The sequence below is a fragment of the Anguilla rostrata genome, chromosome 5 (assembly GCF_018555375.3).
Source record: "Anguilla rostrata isolate EN2019 chromosome 5, ASM1855537v3, whole genome shotgun sequence".
NCBI classification, from domain to species: Eukaryota; Metazoa; Chordata; class Actinopteri; order Anguilliformes; family Anguillidae; genus Anguilla; species Anguilla rostrata.
This window is the reverse complement of record NC_057937.1, coordinates 18,940,870-18,966,078: the sequence shown is the minus strand read 5'-3', so window position 1 is coordinate 18,966,078 and position 25,209 is coordinate 18,940,870. Positions and strand designations below refer to the sequence as shown.

The 25,209-nt window shown below is 44.5% G+C and overlaps 1 protein-coding gene across 6 annotated transcripts; it reads right to left on the bottom strand.

Moving 5' to 3' along the window:
• Positions 1–10,447: 10,447 nt before the first annotated feature.
• Positions 10,448–23,732, bottom strand: kcng4a (potassium voltage-gated channel, subfamily G, member 4a). 6 transcript variants are annotated; one of them, XM_064335490.1, is made up of 3 exons: positions 23,631–23,732; positions 20,069–20,945; positions 10,448–11,731 (listed from the first exon to the last, which is right to left on the bottom strand). In XM_064335490.1, exons 2-3 carry the CDS (start codon positions 20,816–20,818, stop codon positions 10,871–10,873), a joined length of 1,611 nt encoding a protein of 536 aa, XP_064191560.1. In that variant the 5' UTR covers positions 20,819–20,945; positions 23,631–23,732; the 3' UTR covers positions 10,448–10,870. The 6 variants fall into 6 exon arrangements, with proteins under 6 accessions (XP_064191560.1, XP_064191561.1, XP_064191559.1 ...); XM_064335491.1 differs by lacking the exon at positions 23,631–23,732 and adding an exon at positions 23,212–23,612; XM_064335489.1 differs by lacking the exon at positions 23,631–23,732 and adding an exon at positions 23,049–23,611.
• Between the last annotated feature and the right edge of the window lie 1,477 nt (positions 23,733–25,209).

The following is a 25,209-nucleotide window of genomic DNA, read 5'->3' as shown; positions in this document are numbered from 1 at the left end:
ACGACAAGGTTGTTGACTGCGTACATCTCACTATAGACAGCACCACATGGTACTTATGGTATAGACTGGTCTTATCTGGTGAACTGGAAACAGGAGAAGGAGGCCCCCTATTCATTAAAGCTGCTTCCTTTTATTTTCCTTGATTAACAGTCATCCAGTTACAATGATCAGAATAATCTATTTCAAATGGTATTACTAATTATGTCCACATTTTTAGTGATAGCATTAAATGGTAAATGGACTGCATTTATATAGCGCTTTTATCCAAAGCACTTTACAATTGATGCCTCTCATTCGCCAGAGCAGTTAGGGGTTAGGTGTCTTGATCAAGGACACTTCGACACGCCCAGGCCGGGGTTTGAACCGGCAACCCGACTGCCAGACAATCGCTCTTACCTCCTGAGCCATGTCGCCCCGCCCCCGCCCCGCCCCACCCTGCCCCGCATTATTTTTCACTACATCACAAAATAATGCAAAGTTTTATTATACCTACAGTTTGTAGATAAATGTGCTCTTTTTTCTCCATGCTCAGATTCAAGGAATAGTAATGAGTTACCACATGACACTACCCTGCTGAGGTCACTCCACTGGCTACCGGTCACTGCCAGGGTCAGGTTCAATGTCCTGACCCTGGACGGCACTGCAGCCAACAGGACAGTCCCCGCCTACCTACAGGACATGATTCAATCCTACACGCCAGCTCAACCACTCTGCTCTGCTGCAGCAGGGTGACTTGCACCCCCTGCCATCCGGGTGAATGGTCCTCACTTGTCCCAACCACTGAGCTTCTCTACCCTAGCTCCCCAGTGGTGGAACATACTCCCCATTCCTCTACAAACCACTCAGTCATTGCCCATCTTCTGCCGTGGTCTGAAGACGCATCTCTTCTGACTGTACCTGGACTAACTATTGTACTCTGCCGGGCACTCCAAATCTAGGATCACTCTTATTTGAATCCTTCTAATTTGTTCCTGTAGCATTTTTACATTACACTTGTACCTCCATCCAGCACTTATACTGAATGTTGTTATCTTGATGTTGTAGCTTGTTGTCATGCCTCCTATTTTGACTGACCATAACTTTCTGACCTGGCCTATGCTTACTGTGTGAACTGGACTTAATTTGTTCATGGCTATTACATAATGGACCTGTATTTTGCAGTTGTTCCAATGACCTTCAAAATGCACTTATTGTATGTCACTTTGGATAAAAGCGTCTGCCAAATAAGTGTAATGTAATATAATGTCATGACATACTGATGAAGGAACCACAGCATCTTGATCTGCAGATCAAATCCTACTCTCTGACTTTCTGAAGTGTGCTTGCTAAGTTTTATAGAACTCAAAGGTGATGAGATACAGAGGCAATGGGATTTAAATTAACACTATTCTTCGAAATGATTTCATTCATTTGATTTTGATCATGTAAATGTTGTAGCTTAATGAAAAGAGGATGCTACAGAATGAGATAATGAAATGAATGCTTTGGGATTACTTGCCAATGGATTATTCAGATAATTCAAGTTCTTTTTATTCAAGCAAAATGCATTTACAGTTGAGGACCGTGATCCGATTAAAGGCAAGATTTATAACTCTCTTTCAAGCTCGCAAGCTGCTTCTGGTACAGAAAAGATCCTTGATCTGATATGTGAAGATGTACAATAGTTGGAAAGGAGCAGAGAAATTGATTAAAATTCTCGATTATTCTTTCATTTCAGAATATTCATTGGTTTAAATGAGATTATAAGTACAGATGTTCTATACAAAGCACAGGGGCCTAATTTATAAAAATGTTCTTCGATCTAAACTTGAACTTAATCGCATGATTATTTTCCAACTTGTGCTTATACCTGATTTATAAAAACAACAGACTGAAAAAAGTTGCTTACATTAGTGTAGAGTGGTGTATCTGTGTCTCAGACACCAGTAATATCTAAAGCTCACATGATCTTGCCTCTAGTGTATGTGTTTCACCATTACCCCTTCTTGTGAATTCAGCCAATAATCAATTTTCCTCAAAAAAAAAGTTGTATTTCAACATTTCTTGCTCTTCATGCCTAAAATTGATTATCAAGTAAATGTTATTCTTAAAACTTAAACTCAGCCTGCCTCAGGGATTTTCATGTGATCACACCCCTTTATGAATAGTCATGATGAGCCAACAAATCAGAGCAGAGTTTCAACAATAGTGGCAGTGACAGAGATTTCAGTGTTGATGATTATGTGCACTGGTCAGTGTCAGCATCTGTACAGTAACTATAGCTTTTATCTTCAGGGTATGGGACTGGGGTTTTGAACCTACGACTTTTAAAGACCAGAGTTATTTGGGTATTCTTTTAACCACCACTCCACTTGGGTCTTCTGAGAGAATTAATGAGACTTTAAAAACTTGTGACACTGATCTGCTGCTGTTTCGCAAAGCGACTGCTCTTTTTCCAAGTGTGGTCACCCAGGTGTGTCACAATGTATAGGACATCTCTCAGAAAGGCAAGCAATACGTTGCCACAGATAAGATTTCCATCTCAGTTGTCGCGGTAACTTCACGTATATTTGTGGTGCCTTGTCTCATTACTCTGTTGCCATCATTGATTAAAGAATTTTTATCACCTTTAGTTCCTCCAGTCTTATTTATGGCCTTTGTCGGTTGTTAAACGCCATTGTAGTAAATCTCATACCGGTCCAGGGTTTCAAAGAGGGTGCACTCAATGACATATTATTCTTCCTGTTGTCAAATGTATACCCATGGATACCGCACATACCGTTATTTTTGTTTTTATTTTTGGGATTGGCCTACAGAAATTTGTTTGAAATTCCACAAACATAAGGGTGGTGATTACACTTAGTGATTTTTTTGTTCTTATATGCTGTACAAACCTCATTATTGTTTAATTAAAATTTTTGTTTTATTTATTCTTTTTTTTTTTTTTTGGCTTCCACTTTCTTTTTTTTTCCTCATATTTCTGGTAGCTTTACCAAAATAACACTTTTGGTTCTTGATTATTGAAATACGATACCTAGCAAAGGATATGCAGATTGTACATTTTAAGTGCCTTTAAACTGTGTACTAATATCTATGAAGGACATATATACACTTTGTGTATGAGCAAACAATATGAGTGTGTGATTGAGAAGGGAACTGTATGTGTGTGAGACCAGGGATGTCAACCTGGTGAAGTAAAACCCCATTTGAGTTTTTGAACAGATCAAGAACACACTCCAGGATGTAGGCAGATGTGTGAAAGACTACCATAATGAGAAGCATAACTCAGAGGGTTCACTGTTAGATGCAAACCACTCAAGCCTCAAGAACAGCATGGTCTGGCTAGAGTTATCTTAAAAGTTTGTTAGAAAACTGTAGAGTTCTGGAACACAGTCTTATGGGCAGATGAGTATTAACCTGTACCCAAGTGATGGAAAGAGGAAATGTGGAGAAAGAAAGGAACTACTCATGATTCAAAGCACCCCTCCATCTATGAAACATGGTGGAGGTAGTGTTATGCCTTTCTATGTCTAAAAAGGGCTGTAATTCCTACATAGATCACCCAATATGGGTGTACATACCCACAAATTAAAGCTGACAGTCTACACTTTATATTAACTGTTTTAGTTCAAATACAATGAGCTGGAGCACAGAGCAACATGGATGGCCAGGCATCACCTGAAGCTCAACCTCAACAAGACCAAGCTGCTGTTCATCCCTCACAAGACCTCCCTACTACGGGAGCGCTCTATCACTGGTGACGGCACCACAGTGACTGCCTCTCACGCTGTAAGAAGCCAGCGTATGTCCAGCTGTACCTCAAGGAGCGCATGACAGCAACCTCATGGTTCTGCAGATTCCTCTTGTACAACATCAGGAGGATTCGACCATACCTGACCATGTACTTCACCCAGCTACTCGTCCAGGCCATGGTGATCTCCCATCTATATTTCTGCAACTCCCTCCTTGCAAGCCTGTCAGCCTGTGCCATACAGCCACTGCAGATTCAGAATGCTGCTGCCTGACTTGTCTTCAACCTTCCTGAGTTCTCAAATGTCACTCCTCTGCTGAGGTCACTCCACTGGTTACCGGTCACCGACCGGATCAGATTCAAAGTCCTGACCTTGGCCGACACTTCAGCCAACAGGACAGCCCCCAACTACCTACGGGACATAATTCAATCCTACAAACCAGCTCAATGGTTTTCACTCGTCCCAACCATGGAACTTTTCCACCCTAGCCCCCCAGTGGTGGAACAAACTCCCTATTCCTCTTCAAACCACTCAGTCATTGCCCATCCTCCACCATGGTCTGAAGATGCATCACTTCACACTGTACCTGGAATAACTATTGCTACACTGCAGGGCACTACCAGTCTAGGATCATTCTTATTTGAATCCTTCTAATTTGTTGCAGTAGCACTTTCACGTTATACCTGTATCTTCATCCAGCACTTCTATTGCACTTGGATCGTTATCTTGATGTTGTAGCTCATCGTCATGCCTCCTAGTTTGACTTACCATAACTTTCTGACCTATGCTCACTGTGTGAACTGGACTTAATGTTTTCATGGCTATGAATAACAGTTACATAATGAGTATTGCACCTTATCAGACCTGTATTTTGTAGTTGTTCCAATGACCATCAGTATGCATTTAGTCTACATTGCTTTGGATAAAAGCGTCTGCCAAATAAATGTAATGTAATGTAATGCGTGGGTGAGCTCTAAACCGGGAGGGGCTTGGCTATGTGTTTTTGTAGTTTTGCACAGTTATATATAAAGAAATAAACAGATAAAGAAATATATAATGAATAGGGCAGATAGCCAGACAAAGTTAAGAGGGAGATACACTAGATAAATTATAGCCAGAGATATGTGCCCACAGGCTATAGCTAGAGAGGTACATAGATGGTTTAAAAGACAGCTAGGTATATAGACTGGAAATGGTCTTGTTCATAGAAGGGGCATTCATATTCATCCCTTTGGCCAAATCCATAAAATATACAATATATAGGCAGCTAAAATATGAATATAACTGCAACTAGTACTTGCAGGTATCCAGACCATCAACAGCAGTCTGAAAATGTGACTTCCTTTCAAATAAATGTATTTTAAGCTTTGTTTAAGCATGAGGAAATAGAATCAGTTACTGTAATATATAGAGGATAGGTAAAAATATGTATTTTTGTGTATTTTTTTATTCACTGCCAACCAAGGCCTAATTTCCCCACTGGCAGTTTTCTCTTTTATACAATGCACCTGTGTATTAAATACCTAATGTAGGCTTTATAAAAAGAGTTCTGGCCCTAGAATCACCCCCACAAAAATAAAAACTCTCTACCATGCAGTCCAGAAATAATTGTGAAATGAATAAAGACAATTTATATTAAGTTTTTGCATTGGGTGGGACCATTTAACATTATAATCAAAGTATCTTCCTCAAACATCTCCACCCTATGTTTGCACCCAGACCCAAAATAGTGTGGACCAACATGTCATAGGTATGATAGACAAAGACTTTGCAATGAACTATGGGAGACTGAGGCAAGTCTTCAATGTTTTTGAAGGTAGTTTGAAAGTATGAACATTCCATTAACACTTGCTCAATTCACAAGGACAAGTTCCTGCACAAGCGTACTATTGAGTTGGAAACTGCAAAGATAAAAACAAGAGCATGAATGTCAGTGAACTTACACTTCATCAGAAGTAATCTAACACCCCGCTTTCCTGCAAATAAAGGTGTTACATGGATCAAGCTTTGGGTGTTCGTTTTGTATCTGAAGACAGTAAAATATTTTTTGGGTGAGTTTTTTTACTTTCAACATTCCATATAGCTTGGCCCTCATTGGATGAAAACTTTAGCAGGTAATTATCATGAAGAAAGTTCTATTTTATGGTCTAAAAGTTTTGCTTGGAACAGTTCTCAGACAAACTGTGTATTTATGTTGGGATTGATTTGTGGTTGATGTGTAGTGATGAGGTCGCTGTGATTCATGCCTGTTGTTCTGTAAGACAGTGAAAAATACAACTGACTGGCTTGTGTTTTGTTTTGTTTTTCATTTTTTTGGTTGGAAAAACTTTTGGCTTAAAAATGAGGCACACACAGTGTGTGCCTCCGGTTGCTTTTGCAGGTGGCTGAAATGTCCTTGTCTGCTTTCACTTCAATTAGAGAGCCCTGCCCTGGGGGCTGATCGATCAAATCTCTGCCAGGATTTCAGAGATAAATCTAATTACCCGTCTGTTAAGATGTGATCATTAATGTAAATCTATAATAGGTTTTAACAGCCTGGTTTAAAAGCTCTGGCTCCTTTCCCTCTCTCTTCCTCACATCCGTTACTGTCCCTCTGTCTCTCTACTTATTTGAAACTATAACTGGGGATAGACAGTGACAGAAAAAAAACATTCAAAATGTCACCCAAATAAATGGTTCAGGTTGTAGGCTGCACAGAGGTGGGTGTAAACCATACAAAAAGAGGGTCTAAACCTGTATGAGGGTTGCATGGTTATGCAGCGAATAGCACTGTAGCCTCACAGCAAGAAGGTATCAAGTTTGAATCCTGAACAAAGGTCTTTTTGTGTGGATTTTATATGATCTCCCCATGTCTGTACTTTTGCTTCCTCCCACAGTCCAGAGATGTTTAGTAGGCTAATTGGATACTCTAAATTACCTGTATGCATGAATGCATGAGTGACTGGTGTGTGTACCCTGGATAGACTGCTGCCCTGCCCAGGGTATATTCCTGACTCTGCTCACTGTATACCTGAATAGGTTCTAGCCCCATCCCCAACACAACCCTGACCAAGAATAAACAGTTTAGGAAATGGATGGATGGATGGACACACCTGTATTACATACAAAACACATTTGTGCAAATCGTGTACATATTTCCGAAATGTGTACAGCCCCCAGCTCTACTGGAGGGCTACAGAGTCTGCTGGTTTTTGGTTTCATGTTAAAACCAGAAGCCAGAAAGAAGACACAGGGTATGGTGATAACACAACTGCTTTTTAGTGATCATTAAGTGCTGCATAACCACGAAAACCACCAAACTACCAAACTTGCTGCTTTCCAGGACCAGGCTTGCAGACCCCTGACCTAATGTGTTGGTCACAGACAAGTCTACCTTGTTTAGTCATTGAGATCTGGGTCTGTATTCAAAAAGCATCATTTCAGAGAGTAATACAAGTCAAATCCAGCCACCTTCAGCAACTCCGAAACAATTTAGGAGAGGGTGTTGGGAGTCTTGTATGCTTGTGGATTTAAGTATTTACTTGTGGATATACTTTTAAGGCACAAAAGTGTGTTATGAACAGCTTTATTCTTAGGTATAAAAACATTTTGCACTTGTTTTATATTCTGAGATGTTGAATGCAGACCTTCATCTTCACTAGTCGACTGCCTATAATCTCAGATTCAATTTTGCTGCACGAGAAACAACCGGACCCATTTTATAGTCTCTGTAACTTTATTTGCTCCTGTTACACAATGGCAATGCAGTGAGAGAGCGGTCAGACGGTATGGGGTAAAGCAGCTTCAGCCTGGTTCTGGTTGTGTGGTGGTAAAGGTCTGCCACGCCCATTTCCCACTCTGTAATCGTGGTTCGCTGTCAGTCCTGGGGGAGCTTCTGCGACTGTGACTGCTCCATTTGTGAGACACCCGGCACAGCAGGGCTCCCTGACCCTGGTTTCGGAGAACCGCAGGATGCGCTGGTGTCTTGTTGCCACGTAATTGATCAATTGACGTGGTTGGCACTTCACAACTAACTCGCCTTACCTGTTTTCTTGGGTCTGAATAGGTTTCCCGTTTGTGTGAAAATGACAATCAGCAGACTCAGACCTTATGGCTCTCCAGGACCAGGGCTGAAGAACCCTGCAGTACAGCATCCGGTCAGGATCATGCAGACTGACTCAGCGTGTTACCTTTATTCTTTATTCTGCATAGAACATTGTCACCTCTGTACCTCTGAAACACGCACACACACACACACACATGCACACATACACACATACACACACACACAAACACACGCACGCATACACAAACACACACACACACATGCAGACCTTGTAAACATCTTTGTCTTCCTGCCTCAATTGCACATCAATTGCATCCATATCAGGGGAGGGAGGAGAGAGAGAGGAAGGGGATAAAGGGGGTAAAAAAGACAGAAAAAGAGAGAGAAGAGTAAGTGAAAAGACAGTGAGAGAAAGTAGATTTGAAAAAGAAAGAGGATGAAAAGGAATGGAGTGAGAGTAATGGAGGAGAGGATAGAAATGGATCCTTCATCCAAACCTGGTTTATTACAGCCATTATAGGCGGCTCAGCACTTTGACTCAACGTGTCATGTTCAGAATTTCAAATAGGACTTTTCACTCTTATTTATCTACCCTTGCTCTGTTAGACTAACACCAAAGACAGACAAAATGTGGGCAACTTTGTGTGTACAGAAGGCCGACCCACCCTTAACTAGCTCCCTATCCTGGCTGTCAGATAGTTTAAAGGATCTTCCTAATGGAACCCCCCCGCCCCCAAAACTGGCTCCAAGTCAGTGAGGGTTACTGTATCCGCACTCACACCCAAACCCCCCCACCCCCCCCCCACCCCCACCGCTCTCATCTTATGGCACAAACCCAGATCTGAAATCATTCATGCGCAAAAAGAGAAAGGGAAGTCACTCCACCATTAAATTGCGCTTAGCTAGCAAGAAAGCCTAAAATATTGTATTAATAAATGCATCCCTTTAGCCAACTCAAGGTCATCAGTGAATCGCAGGACTAGCCCGATGCTAAGCCTCGCTCTGAAATGGCCCCGTTTCAGTCTTTTTCTCAGTGTCTGCTCGGACGTCACAGTGGCCGGCGTCGCAAAAACTCGCGGAGGAGGAGGAGGTGTTCAGACAGGTGATGGGAATGCAAATGCTTCCCTTCATCTGCCACCACAGCCCTCTAAAGTGTGCTGAAACTGCAGAGAAAGTGTCTGAGAGGAGAACGTACTTAAATTTCTGTTTCTCTCCCTCTCCCCTTTCTCTTTCTCCTCTACTCTATACACACGTTCCCCTTCCCTCATCGATTTCAGTTCAGCTGTTGTTTTGTTTAATCTGTCGTACATGTTATCTTTGTTTTGGTAGCATTGTGGAAAGCCATGCAAACAAAACAATGCAGTGTCAAGCTATTGCGTAAGAAATAATGAAAATGAGACTGCTGGAGAAACTGAATAAAAATACTAAAAGAGGAAAAGTAATATAAATGTGTTCTGAAAAATACACATAACACATGGTCAGACACACAAGCACACACATTCAAAACACATACTGTACTAACAACTAACAGCACAGACATTATAGCCTCTCAGAACCCAAGCAATATACTGAGAAAACCACTCATAACACTGACATTCTACTGCACAAAACACTCAGACCACTGAAATTCTACTGCACAAACCATTCAGAGAATTGAACTCCTACTGTACAAACCACACAGAACACTGGCATTCTACTATACAAACCACTCAAAACACAGACATTCTAATGCACACACCACTCAGGACACAGACATTCTACTGCACAAACCACTCAAAACACAGACATTCTAATGCACACACCACTCAGGACACAGACATTCTACTGCAAAAAACATTCAGAGCACTGTGACATTGTGATACAAACAGAAGGTCAAGTTGTGATCGTTAATTATTTAATTAAGGAATCATCGATTGTACAATACTGTGAATATACTGTCTTTCATGAGGCAAAGGAGTGAATATTATGTTATCCCATTATACTGGGCCTAACAGTACTAGATAAATGGGCTATCAGAGCATATTATAAGTGCCTTTTGCTCATGTCAGCTGTTTGCTGTTTACAGACTCCTGCAGTGACCTGACAACGTGGTCAAACTTCAAATCAGCAATCCTTTTATCAGAGAGAGGGAGAGAGAGAGAGAGAGAGAGAGAGAGAGGTAAAAAAGACATTTTCGTTGGGACGTGCCATGAATAACTGCAGAGCGTCAGCGCATCCCCCGCACCCCCCACCCCCACCCCACCCCCCCACGCCACCTGCAACCCAGAGCTTCTGTGCTGATGTCTAGTTACCCATATGGAAAGAGAGGAAACAAGATGTCCTCGCTATGCTAACTCCCTTCCTCGTCAAGATTAAGCCCTGCATCTGGCATTGCACCGGATGGCCTTGGTCCCCCCCATGCGACCTTTGAACCTCCACGGTTCGTAAAAGGATGTGAGAGACCTCACGTAAACCCTGGGAGTTTTTTGTTTGGACATAAACAAATCCACATACAAACAGCCCCACCCCCCTTGCCGGGTGCCCCCGAAAGCCAGCCAGTGAGCAGATGGTGGCGGCCCTCCTGGCCAACCCCTGTCTCAGTTCTGATGGAGGGAACCGTCCTCTGGATCAGCATTAATCCAAAAACCAGATTACGCTTCTCAGAAAAAAAGATTACACGCAATGCAGAGGGTCAGTGGGATTATTTGTTTTTTATTTCGGTCCCTGATGAAGTTTGTCTCTTTTTAAAAATAAAAAAAGAAGCTCTATAGCCATAGTTTGTCTAGTGCCCTTTGGTGTTCGGAGAGGCAAATGGTTCTGGAAGACAGTGAAAGAAAGGGAAAAGCACAAGGAGAAGCAGAGACCGTTCTGCTGTGTCCTCACAGGAGGATACAAGATAGAGGCGCAAAGCAGAAGTGTGGTTCTTCAGAGCTCAGAGAACCCATGTTTCATAGAAGGTACCCACCAATTCCAGCTTTTCCATCGACAGCGAAGGCCAAAGTCTGAGTCGACAACAGATTTGTCCGTCAGACTGAAAAAAGCCCGCCCCCAGCCCAAGGCAGAACCAATGTCCCCAAAATGTCAAAGGTCAGATGTCAGGGGTAGCTCAGGAGGCTCAGAACGCCCCAGCCGGCAGGGTGTGCAGATTCTCCTCGGAGGGCTCCAGCAGAGTGAAGGACTCTTGAGTGAGGTTTGGGTTCAAGTAGAAGTGGCTGGAGGGTGGGAAGCGGTCCTCCCCCTCCTGTAGGTCGTCGCCGGCAGCGATGGCGGCCGCCTCCGCCGCAGCCCTCTCCTCCTCCTTGAACACCCTGTCGTGCTCCTGCTTGAGCTCCTGGTAGGAGCGGGAGAACATGTGGAAGATCGAGGTGGCGGGGAAGGCCATGATGAGGATGCCGCTCAGAATGCTGCTCAGCGCCACCACCTGGCCCGGAAGACTGCGCGGCACCATGTCCCCGTAGCCCACTGTCGTCATGGAGATGATGGCCCACCAGTAGCAGGCGGGGATGCTGCTGAAGTCGTGCGCCCCGGGCGTCAGCTCGCTCTCCGCCAGGTGCACCAGCGGGGAGAAGAGTGTGACGGCCACGCAGAGGAAGAGCAGGAGCAGGCCGAACTCCCGCGTGCTCCGGCGCACCGTCAGGCCCAGCGTCTGCAGGCCCAGCGAGTGGCGCGCCAGCCGCATCACGTACAGGATGCGCAGCGCCCGCATGATGCGCAGCACCAGCCCCAGCTTGTCCAGGTAGCCCTTCCCCCCGCCGGGCCGCTCGTGCGGCGGGCCCGAGCCCTCGTCCTCGTCCTCCACCAGCAGGGACACGTAGTAGGGCAGGATGGCCAGGGCGTCGATGATGTTGAGGGGCCCGCGGGCGAAGGCCAGCTTGCTGCGCGCCTGCAGGAACCGCAGCAGGAACTCCAGGGAGAACCAGGCCACGCACACCGTCTCCACGATGAACATGTGGTAGCACTTCTGGGAGCACTCGCCCTGCGGAGAGGGAAGGACACAGAGACAGAGGGAGAACGGGAGGAGAGTGAAAAGGTAGGGAGAGAGAGAGAGAAAGGGAGGGAGGAAGAGAGCGTATCTCATGCCGATAAAGCATTTGGAATTAGAATTTGAGAATGTGAGGAAGAAAGGAGAGAAAAGGGGAGGGAGTGAGAGACAGAAAGAAGGGAAAAGAATGAGGGAGATAAGAAAGGAGAAAAGGAAGGCATAAGAAAGAGAAAGACAGAGAGAAGGGAGTTAGTCTAGTTGACTGGGCTCCAGATTCCCCTCCTCTCGCCAGATTTTGTCTTCTTGTCCAATGAGATTGGACTTGTTCTCCCTTGGAGATCCTAACATTGCGATTTTGGTTACATGGATTATCAGTGGCCCTGTGTGAGAGGGAGTGTGTGTGTGTGTGTGTGTGAGATCTGTATTCATAGTTTCCCTTGTTCTATCAGTGCTGGCTTATATAAGGCAGACATTTTCTCTCTCTCTCTCTCTCTCTCTCTCTCTCTCTCTCTCTCTCTTTCACACACATACACACACACAACTACATGCGTGCACATTTCCCTACACATACACAAAACAATCCTTCTATTCTTTAATTCCCCATCAAAGTTAAGGAGAAATGTTGATGGAATCCCAGCCATAGATTAGGAAGAGTCACAGCATCATACAGGGAGAGTAGGAGATTAAGCTTGTTTTCTTGGCCATTACAATTCTGGATCAGTGCCAGGCAGTGTGGGAGACACATCTTCATTAACAATCTGCTGACACACACACACACGCGCACACGCACACGCACACACACACACACACACACACACTTTTGAGTCTGTTCATGTAGCATGCATAATTTACACCTGGCACCCACCACCTGTGGCACTATACCTTTGAAGCTGCAATGTCTAGACCTGAGTGTCGCCATTTTCTCTTTGCTGCGGTATCATAAAAGTTAAACTGCCTCATTTGAATATTCAAATATGGACCCTGTAAGTGCTGACTGTGACTGGCTGCACGTGATTGGACATCCTAAATTGGGGAGAAAGATATTCTCCTCTCTCTTCAGTATTGGCATCATGGAAGTTAAACTGCATAGATCAGCTAATTCCCCTCCTTCTCCAGCTGGCACAGAAGCAAGCTTAGCCAAAGGGCAATTTTTATACAAGTGGGACAAAAAATGAAGCTAAACTCAGTCAATAAATCACCCTGATTACCTTGAGGAGGAACCCTCAACATATGGCATCGTGATGAGGACATATTTCACTGTGACACTGCGGTCACATCTCAACTTTGGAAAGCAAGGAAGCACTACGCGCTCAAATGTCCCCGCACCATCTGCTCCAGTGTTCCTAAAAGTACATTAGGGACAGAAAACTGGAGACCCTGGTTATCTCTGCACTGTGAACATGTTCTCTGGTCTGCATGACCATTATGTGACTGTGTACACAGGCCTGCACTATATGACTTTCACATGGCAGTTTAAACATTACATAACTACAGTATATGGCCTGATCTCCTGTAGAATTCCTTGGCTCTGAAACTCTAGCATGTAAAAAATGGTCGTCCTCAACGTTAGCTGATCTTACGCAGGGGTCTGTAAAACTACTGCATGAATGTACAATCTGGCATAGCCCATTTTTTCTGAATGTACTCAATGGATTCCACAATTGTAGCATGACTGCACAATGGCAAGACAAACGCCAATGAGCATTGCTGTGTGTGTGTGTGTGAGAGAGAGAGAGAGAGAGAGAGAGTGTGTGTGTGTGTATGCGTGTGCGTGCGTGTCTGTGCAACATAAACTGGTTCATCAAAATTTCCCCCCCACTCAGCAGTTCTTGTAATTGTCTGATCTGCATGAGAGGGTGCTGCTTTCCTTGACTACCTCCCTCTGTGTGCTAATGAATAGGAATCACTACCACTGAGTTTCAGTCCTACAGACAGGGAGGGGTGTGTGAGGTACAGACAAGGAGAGGTGCATGGGGTACAGACAGGGATGAGTGTGTGAGGTACAGACAGGGAGAGGTGTGTGAGGTACAGACAGGGATGGGTGTGTGAGGTACAGACAGGGAGAGGTGTGTGAGGTACAGACAGGGATGGGTGTGTGAGGTACAGACTGGGAGGGGTGTGTGAGGTACAGACAGGGAGGGGTGTGTGAGGTACAGACAGGGAGAGGTGTGTGAGGTACAGACAGGGAGGGGTGTGTGAGGTACAGACAGGGAGAGGTGTGTGAGGTACAGATAGGGAGAGGTGCGTGAGGTACAGATTGGGAGGGGTGTGTGAGGTACAGACAGGGATGGGTGTGTGAGGTACAGACAGGGAGAGGTGTGTGAGGTACAGACAAGGATGGGTGTGTGAGGTACAGACTGGGAGGGGTGTGTGAGGTACAGACAGGGAGGGGTGTGTGAGGTACAGACAGGGAGAGGTGTGTGAGGTACAGACAGGGAGGGGTGTGTGAGGTACAGACAGGAGAGGTGTGTGAGGTACAGATAGGGAGAGGTGCGTGAGGTACAGATTGGGAGGGGTGTGTGAGGTACAGACAGGGAGGGGTGTGTGAGGTACAGACAGGGAGGGGTGTGTGAGGTACAGACAGGGAGAGGTGTGTGAGGTACAGACAGGGATGGGTGTGTGAGGTACAGACTGGGAGGGGTGTGTGAGGTACAGACAGGGAGAGGTGCGTGAGGTACAGATTGGGAGGGGTGTGTGAGGTACAGACAGGGAGGGGTGTGTGAGGTACAGACAGGGAGGGGTGTGTGAGGTACAGATTGGGAGGGGTGTGTGAGGTACAGACAGGGAGGGGTGTGTGAGGTACAGACAAGGAGAGGTGCATGGGGTACAAACAGGGATGAGTGTGTGAGGTACAAACAGGGATGAGTGTGTGAGGTACAAACAGGGATGAGTGTGTGAGGTACAGACTGGGAGGGGTGTGTGAGGTACAGACAGGGAGGGGTGTGTGAGGTACAGACAGGGAGAGGTGTGTGATGTACAGACAGGGAGGGGTGTGTGAGGTACAGACAGGGAGAAGTGTGTGAGGTACAGATAGGGAGAGGTGCGTGAGGTACAGATTGGGAGTGGTGTGTGAGGTACAGACACGGAGGGGTGTGTGAGGTACAGACAAGGATAGGTGCATGGGGTACAGACAGGGATGGGTGTGTGAGGTACAGACTGGGAGGGGAGTGTGAGGTACAGATAGGGAGAGGTGTGTGAGGCACAGACAGAGAGGGGTGTGTGAGGTACAGGCAGAGAGGGGTGTGTGAGGTACAGACAGGGAGGGGTGTGTGAGGTACAGATAGGGAGGGGATTATGGGAATAGACAGGGAGAGGGCTGTGGGGATACAGACAGCAGTACAGAAAAGCAGACTGTCCCTTTCACAAACTATAAACTCAAATATCCATCAAGGATACACGCACGCACACACAGACACACACACACAGAATTAGCAGCGGCAGACCTGTCACTTCATTATCATTACTGTGGTTCCCAGGAGGATCTGCACCAGTGTGCTGAGGCTCTGGGCATAGTGGGGTTTCGACGGCTGTGGCGGGGCTGCAGGAGACTGCTGCTGCAGAAGCAGCCTGTTCTTGAAAATAATGCAATGTTATGTAATATCCCCTCAACGTTCCCCCTGAATTACCCCCGCATTCTCTTACCCTCTCCTCACCTCTCGCCACTTCACAGAGCGCAAAGCCGCCGGGGGCCCGCTGCCTCTGCCAGCAGGGTCACCTTCAGAGCCCTCTTACCCTGCGACATGCAGTGTGCTAGGATCAGAGTGTTTGTGTCAATATGTACATTTGTGTGCGTGTAAGTGTTAGCATGCTCATTAATCTGTGTGAAAGAGAGAGAGAGAGATCATGTATGCGTTCGTATGTGTGTGTGTGTGTGCACGCGTGCATCTGAGCATGAATGCGTGCATGTATGTATCTGTGTGTATGTTAGAATAAGTGTTCTGTATTTGTGAATGTGTGTGTGTGTGTGTGTGTGTGTGGGAATTTTTCTACATGACAATAATCCCCAGTACTCTACTATTCAGTATTAAACTGTTTTACTTCCTCGCTGAGCCCTATAGGATTTAAACTCAATCTCAGTGAATACTGAAAGGTATATCAGTGTTTCCCGGCCATGCTTCTCTTCTCCCCTGAGCGTGCCAAAAACAAGCCAAAATACACATTTTACAAAATACACGTATGTAAACTACAGTAAAAATGATGGAAGTGCAGGTTGCTCAGCAGTTTGCACACAGGTATGAATCATACAAAAAACACAAGAGCAACTTGTATTACATGTGAAATGCATACATGCAAATGCATGTTTAAAATACAAATAAATATGGCCCCTCCCTATGTATGTAAGGGGTGTGAAAAGGGCACGCATCAAGTGGCTAAAGGGTACTGAAGTTAATGGTGGGTTTATGTCACGTTCACGTCATATGGGAGTTACTGAAATGACCACCTTCTGACTGGGAAAACCATTCAAGTCAACCTTCCGAGTTGTGATTCCGAATAGGAAATATGGGAATTTTATGATCTGGGAATGGCTGATATGGGAACGATATCTTCCACCTGGCAGTAAAAACCACAGAAGTGTGTGAATGCAGCAATAAAAATGGCTTCCACGGCAACAAGCTCGCCAACCGTTCAATCATAATATCATTGAATTTGTCTATATTGTATTTTTATGCACAAATTGAGATTTATTTAATGCACAACAACCATCTTCAGTTCCTAGCGAGTGTACAATGCAAGAACACTTGGGATGTCTCGGGAATTGGGAGGTCTTCTGATCGCTCTGCTTTTCTACCAAAAACCACAGAATATTTAAGTACTTGTTTACACTTTTTTAACCGCAATAAATCGGTGTCAACATTATGAGACAAGATAAAATAATGTAACCACGAGTACGTTAAAAAGGGTTTTTCTGAATTTGAATTTCCGCTCCGGATTGCATTAACGGGAGAACGGAACGCTTGACTGACGGAGGCGTTCGCGGCCGCGAGGTGACCCGCGTGGCGGGAACGCGGAATGACTCCCAGGTCAGAGAGAGGAAATCGCGCCCGGCCCACGAGGTGTGAAGATACCGCCTCTGCATCTGTTCCCAAAACCGGAACGGCGCCAGACCACGACGGTGGGGGTGAGAGGTATGGCTGTCCCCTGAGAGAGGGCTGTCGTCCAATCACATTTTATCAGCGCCTTGGAGGCCATGGCGGTGCTCTTCGTCGAGGCCTTGGTCAGTCTATGCCACAGGTCACAGGTAAGACATAAATCCGTAGATAGTGCCTCCCTCCCCATCTTCCTCCTGTTACAGTACTGTTTTTCCCGGGGAGTAATCTCATGCCACCCAATTAGACAAACCCAAATTTTCTGATTCTCACCCCCCATGAAAATGAAGCAACTGGCGTCTGCTAAACCCTGAAAGCATGCCTTTCAACTTTGAAAGGCAAACTCCATCGTGAGATGAGGGCTGCTGTGTAAGAGTTCTGTCGTGAACTCAACTCTAATGGTGCTTAAATGCATCCAATGGGGACAATATGTACTCTAATATTATTAGATTTGATCTTAGGCTGAAGATTTTGCTTTTTGGGGCACAAGTGGGGCTGAGTAACCACTGACCATATGCCTCTGAACACCACTGTTTCTTCTGTTTTTCCAAAAAATAATCGAAGTGGATCCACAGAGAAATGCTTTTAACATTGCACAGACCTGCTGGCCTATTGAATTGAACCTCTTTACATCCACCTGATTAATGGAAAGCATAGTGCAGTATGTTCCAGATGGAACCTAACAGCAGCCAATCAAAAACTCCTCCAACATTTATGGTTCTAATAACACTAATAACACACTTGTTCCAACTTCCTCCTGACATTAGTATGCCACAGCCATCATCCTCCTGGCAATGTGTGACAACAGGAACACCCAATTACACAACCCCAAGAATGCGGTACATATCATCCCAGTCCCAGGAGAAGTTAGAATTATTTAACTATTTTGACCTTATACAAAATCTGGTCTGGATAAATAAAATTTTAAAAACATGTTGCAGTAAAAATAACTTCAAAAATATAATTTATTTTATTTTTATCCAATGTCCCTTATTGTGTAGGTTTCAGCATAGTAGAATATATGGTTGCTGAGACTCAAACCAGAGACTCACGTCTCCTACAGGGGACATAAATTAATTGGTCACAGGTCTCAGGAGGCTAAACACACTCCACACCCAAATACCATGTATGACCTCTTAATACTGATCAGATGAGCATAGGGCACAGTCTAGGTCAACGCTCAGTCACTTGATAGAGAATTTGCAGTTGGGGTTAGGGTTCTAAATACGAAGCCAAACACCACAACTCATGAAAAAACATTAGGAAGTCTGGTTGTGTTTCTAAATAATTGCATTAACGTCATTTCGTAAGTGTTCAAATGATAACTTCTCAGAAGCACAAAATGAGATGAGAGATGGTCCCACAAGTGAGCTCATGTCACGCGTGTCACGCACACACGTGTCCACACAAGAAAAATAGTCACATACGAATACATGCACTACCATCATATTCCAGGTAATTAACTTGAGATTTAGAGAAATTTTAAATGAACACCAGGCAAGCAGTTGCTGAGACATCTCTCAAGGCAAGGGAAATGGTCATCAATGCTCATCATCAATGCGATTTCATCTGCTTTCTCAACTATGGGGAAAGTATCTACATCATAGCAAGGCCACACCCACAGCTAGGGGAAAACAGTGTCCCCTACTGACCATCACTGACCTCCATTCAATATGTTACATTTACAATACTTTTGCTTCTTTTCATCCCTCAAATTTGTGTTTTTTCAGGTCCATTACATTGGAATTTATATATGTGTCTAACTACATAATTACTTTTTTGTAATCACCTCATTAAGTCTATCCAATTGCATAATTAAACTTACATCTAACTACAATGTTTCCTTACATATTTTCATCCGTCAAATTTGTGTTTTTTTCAGGTTCATTACATTGGAATTTATATATGTGTCTAGCTACATAATTACTTTTTTGTAATCACCTCATTAAGTACATCCAATTTCACAATTAAACATACATTTAATTACAATTTTTCCCGAACAAACATTGTAATGATGCCAAAAAAAAAAATCGCCGTGGGCTGTACCAATCATCGGCAAAATAAAAATAAAAATCCCAGCCATCACCGTCAACAACCTTCAACAAACACTGACACAAGGACTTCATATCTATATACAAGCTTCTCGCTGGCTTGTTTACAGACCTTACCTAGTGCTTAGCTTTACTTACATAGAGAAAGTAAAAATACCCATCTGCCAGTCTAGACAGATGTATCAAAACAAAATCTGTTTCGCAAAAATGCTCCTGTAATGGAGGAGTGCACTCCTTTAACGGTCTAAATCATAGATGAACGGTTGTTGAAATATCAGTCAGAGATAGTCTGCTACCAGAAAATTTTGGTCCTTTATTTTGGTCAAGTCTAAAGCCAAAAAGTGGACAGTACAGCCCTTTAATGGTCAAGAAAACAAACAGAAAATATCATAAGAGTTGTTTGGCAACAGACAGATGTCAGAACCTGGCCAGGTCTTAAGTTAATAGTGAACAAACATGGCAGTATGGTTCACAGTATTAATAGTCAAAGGACAAACCAACATCAGAGCAGAGCATTTGTTCAAAAGTGAGACAGATCAATACCAGAAGAGTATGATCTTTTAGATCATGTATAAGGCCAAATGCTGGGCTGTATAGTCCTAAAAAAAAGTGTGCTTTCAGAACAAATGAACACGAGAGAGAGATACATTCTTTTCTCTTCTCTAACAGAGAACATTCTTGCCAAGCTCACTCATACAGTACATACACACACTTCCTTTCTCCATTTCTGTCAAGCCTGATGTTGAGTGCAGAATACTAAGCAGAGAAACATACTCCATGATATGCCTTAGGGACGTGCCTTTTTAAAACTCCCACAAAGGAATCCTCGCACCTGTGTGTGTGTGTGTGTGTGTGCGTGTGCGTGTGCGTGTATTTATGTGGGTAGAATTCATGTATCATTGTAAAACATGTCATACAGACACTGATCTCCTGACATGCCCGGATTGAGACAACCTACATTATGTGTCTTGCTGTGAATTAAGAATGAGTAAAACATGGATGCGTGTCTTTCTCCATGGCATAGTATTACTCCCTCGCTGTGTCGGGTTTGAATTTCAGTCTAAAGCGAGCCTAGGTGAGTGTAAATGCATACCAATTACAGTAAACTGAGCTGGCAGATAGCTCAATTTACAGTGCTCAGTGCGATTGCACAGTTCCCCACTCCCCAGCAGGGGACGGTGTGGGTTACTCACCCTGTCCTCCTCCTCCCTGAGGTCAGGCATGGTGCTGATGCAGAGGCTGACCACGGTGATGACCACCATGATGACGGAGAGGCAGGCGAACACCTTGCCCGGTATCCCCGAGTGCGGGTTCTCCACCGTGTCCCTCAGCCAGCCCATCATCCTGCGGTAGCGCGTCTCCTCCACCGGGGGGCGAGGCTGAGCGTTGCACCGCCTCCTCTCCTCCTCCCGCCGCTCGCGCTCGGCCGCCTCCTCCATGCGCGTGTACATCTTCCGCTTGCAGCAGCGCTCCATGTAGGCCATCTCCACGCCCCAGTACGCCAGCTCGTCGCTGAGCGACAGGGCGCACATCTCCCGCAGGAGGCGGAGCTTCCCCGCCGCCAGGAAGTTGAGGATGACGCGGAAGGCGGAGGGGCTGCGGTCGAAGAAGAACTCGCGGGCGGCCTCGTCGTAGTCGTCGCACACCTGCACGATTTCCTCGTAGCTGCTGCAGAGGCGCAGGCGCCCGAGCCGCGTCAGGGGGAACTGCTCCAGCGTGGTCCAGGGGAACGTGTAGCGGTTGCCCCCCACGTTGATGACCGCCAGCGCCGCGTGGTCCACCGAGAGCAGGTCCTGCGGCCGGCGAATCAGCTGGGCACGCTGGTAGTAGACCCCCTTGATGGTCTCGGTCTCCGGGATCTCGGTGAAGATGCGGTCGAGGCTGCTGTCGTCGCTGAGCGACAGGTGGCTGAAATCGTGATTGGCGTTGCTGATGATGGGCATGGCGGCATGAGGGCGGGTGCCCGGGAGGCAGAGTCAGTAGCGCAGCGGGAGGGCCAAGAGGGCGTGCCCTCCTGATTGACAGCTGAAGTGTTCACGGAGGGCCGAGGGGGGCAGCTACAAGCAGAGGCTGTGCGAAAGGGCAGAAACAAATAAATCACCTTTGAAGGATGACAACAGCACAGTGTACACACACCCACACACACACACACACACACACACACACACACACAGAAAGAGAGCCTCTACATAGCTGTCCTTCATCACAGCACCTAGACCCACTTAGAGGTCTGACAGAACCAGAACCACTCTCTTTGTCAATCTAATTATTTTCCAAATTAAAGGTGTTTTATTGCCATAACATTACACAATGCTGCCCAAACAAAGATGGTAAATAAAAGAATAGCAAATAACAAACAAATAACAGTTATATATACATAAATATATACAAGGTACATATACATAACAGTATATTTACTAAACAGCAAATATATTTAGCCTACATAAAATACATTTCGCTCATATGTAATATACATATATACTCTATACTAGAAAACAATTACCACTGACAAAAAAAAGGACTGTACCAGGTGGGCCTTCACAATAAGAATGGGGATTTTACACTTTCTCTCCTCCTTGCACACTCTTCCACCTCTTCCTCTCTCCTTTTCCCTCTCTCGCCTCAGTTGTTTCCATCTTTCTCTACTTATCAGTATTCAGTTTGCAGAATATAAGCCTGCTGTAAAACCAGCTGCCCATTTTAACAACACACTTAACCTAAATCCGTCAGATTTTGGTGTGGTGAAATTTTACTGGTATCATTTCTGAACAGACATACGCTTATTTAACATGGTGTTACCTTTACTGAAGAACATTTTACAAACTTATTACTGTCTTGCAGATAAAATCATACACATCATGGATTACAACTGGTGAAGAGAGAAGCAGAAATTACATCCGCAGTAGTCTACTGAGTTTCAAATCTAGGAACATTGCGTAGCCTGGTTATGATTACGATACCGCAATTTAGCAACCTGAGAACCTGCGATCAACTTGCTTTTAACAGCCTGGGGTACAAAGCATGTTCACATAAAACAGGTGAGCGACCACATAAAGCTACGCCGGAAATAAACAAACTAAATTCTGGAGAAAGCCATCAGGTATTCAAAACACATTGTGGTTGCCAAGGTGTTCCATCTCGTTCGGGAGAGGGAAGAGTGATAAACTATTTATTAACGGCACCACTGGTAACAGCATTCCCATCGGAGGGCGGGTTGCTTTGCCGAGTGGAAAGTTAATTGAGGGAAGTGTTTTAAAGCGCCGCAGTGACGACGTCAGGGGCATTCTCTCCACTAACCCAGGAGACCTGTAAAGAGTCCTTTTCCGGAAGCTCAGAGGCTTCTCCGTGGCACTTCGCTGTACACTGTAGGTCAATTGCGTCTGTTTTAATTAGGAAGCTTGCAATCACACTTTGAAAAGGATTGTAGGAAAAATAAATATAGGCTATACAACGTTAGTGCTTAAAATAAAGTAAAAGAAACACATTTTCCTCTGGGAATGAATATTAACCCACGCGCAGTGTATTTTAAATCAGTTGTTGATCCTATTTACTTGGGATGATATATATATATGCAATATATATATTGCAATATATATATTGCAATATATATATATTATCGTGGGCGAGGGTCAGTTGACCTGAAGTGAATCAAAGAACGATTCGTCTGATTTTGCCTTATGTACGGTTTGTTACTTTGATGAGGCGGTCTGACATGAAAAGAACAGATTAGGACAAATGAACACAGACATTGCAACTCCAATCCATCTCTACCCCACGACCCCCCTCCTCAACTTGTGATATGGTCACTTGCCCGAAGGCTAGATAAATAGCAAACTCGCTTTCGAGGTATTACCCCGTTAATTGGCAGTGCTCAGCGTGAGAGTCACTTATACGGTTGTCTGTGTATCATTTCAAGTGTACATCAGTCTCGACCAGGGTTTTGGTTTGTTCAGATTAACAGGACATGTTTTAAACGTGTGAAATATCCAAGTACAGTAGGTTGCACAGAGGAAATTAAATAGGCTAATTCGAAAGCACTGGATGAACGCGAGGGATCTGCCATTAACGTTTTCTAATTTCAAAAGTAGGGAAAATATTATACAAAATTACTATACACGCATATACCGAAGCATTTTGACATAACGCTGTAAAAATAATAAAGTTTACACTCACCATATTTCTGACGAGAGTCCCTACCTCACTTATGTAAAGCGATTTTCACTTTTCGCAAAATATTAAAACACATTCCTGCTAACATTGGCTCTCCAGTAATTCTGGAACGTCCGAGAAGAGTGCACTTCAGCATTAAGATGTCCCGTTGCCAAAGGAAACGCACCTGTCCCATTCGAGTAAAATCCGTTTCGAGACACTTAGCGAGAATAAGACAGGGAATCGGCCACAAAACTGTCCCGTCCGGTCTGACAAGGCTCCCAGGCAGAAGTCACTGTTTTTGATGCGCGTGTGCGCGTGCGCGCAACACAGTCCGCACCAGCGCTAGAGGCTAAGTTTGCAGAGTCAGGTGTGTGCATTTAGCCTGTATGAGAGGGCGTCCTCACTATCCATTGCTGGCACGGCGCGTTCTGTCCACATTTTAAGTGTAGTAGTACTTAAGCCTTTGCTGATATTATTAAAATCACGAGTTCACTGAAGGAGGGATGCTGGGAGTAACGGAGATTAGTTAGGGAGTCTATGTTCCTCATTCGGTCACGGAGCCGTTCGCTGCTCAGACCTGGCTAGAGTATTTTATTAACCTACCTGAGGTGGGATATGAGTGTCGACCTGACGGACTCGTTTTCACTCTGCGGAAGGAATACGCAACGCCGGCTTTACGGTATTCCACCAATCGAGATTTGAGGAAACACTGAACTTTCAGTGGTTGATTTTACTAATTGCAATGTGTAGTCGACAATCAATCGTACGCCGCAGTGTAATTACAATCAAGTCACATATTTGGCGGTATCTTTCATTTGTCTGTCATCTGTGCCAGATTCGTGTACTTTTTAAAGTTTTTTATTTTTTAGTTTTGAATTCTACCTCACATTGTGTAACTTTTCTAAAGGAAACAACACTGATGCGTATTTCTATTTTTTAATTTTCATTTTGATCCCGTTTTGAGGAGACAACCATGTCGCAGTATTTTACAAAAGTGAAATACCAAATAAAATGTAATTACGTCATGAGAAACAAAAACAAAAACAAAAAAACACGGGCGTAAAGATAAACCAAATAAATTGACGGGCCATTATCCATTAGGCGAGGCAAAATCTGTAGTTATCTCCGTTTATGCCGTTATGTATTCATGTTGCGGCATCCAAAACAGGGATACAGGAGCAGCCAGTCAGTGTTACCCGATGATTCCTGACCGTGCAGGGGAAGTGGAGCGGTGATATGCAGATGTTCATTTGCGTAATGTATGTACACCCCTCAGGACATACATGCATGTGCACTGACATGTACCTTTGCATGTTAAAACATACTCTGCCGTTTATTTCCCATTCCCATGTGGTCTCTCTCGCTCTCTCTCTCTCTCTCTCTCTCTCACACTCACACACACTCTCACACAGATGCACACAAATGCTGTATATAGGCCTTTTATGCATATAAAATATGCATTAGCGTAGGAAGTATCACAAACATACTGTGAAACATCTATGTGCAAAGAGTTGCTGTATAAACCTTCTAATTCACACAGAAGCACACATATGCACTGTGCACAGATGTGCACACAAATTGTTATGGGAATGTGAGGAACTGAAAGGGAAATCTAAGATGTAGAGGGCTGCAGCTGCAATGTTTTCAACTCCTTTTAACACATTGATTCTATTCATTTACCCCAGGCACCCAGAAAGGCATCCTTACCAACTTTAGCAATAAATAAATGAATGAATTGATAAATAAAACCCAGGTCCAATACCTGCTCCTATTAATTTGCATGATTACCAAAAAAAAAAAAAAAAAAAACAAGCCTGGGAGAAAGTGCATGAAAGACTACCCAATGCAACAGTAACTGGGGCTCAGTGGAAGGCTTCATTTGTTCCCTCCACCCACTTTAGTGCGAACCACGCACCGTAATTGCAACGAACGTTCAGAATAGATTCCGTTGGTCGACACGATAAGGGTGCTGACCGCGCCCCGTATCAACGAACGTTTATACACGCAAAACCTCCCTACGAACCTTAGTGCATGAAATCGTTTTTCATCTTTACATTTAAATACGGTCTTGTATGTACATTTAACTGATAAAAATGAGAAAAGAAGTAGGCCTGGCCCACCATATCACTGACAATACAAAAATAGACAGTGGCATATTATTGGAGTGTTTTTACCCCCTAAT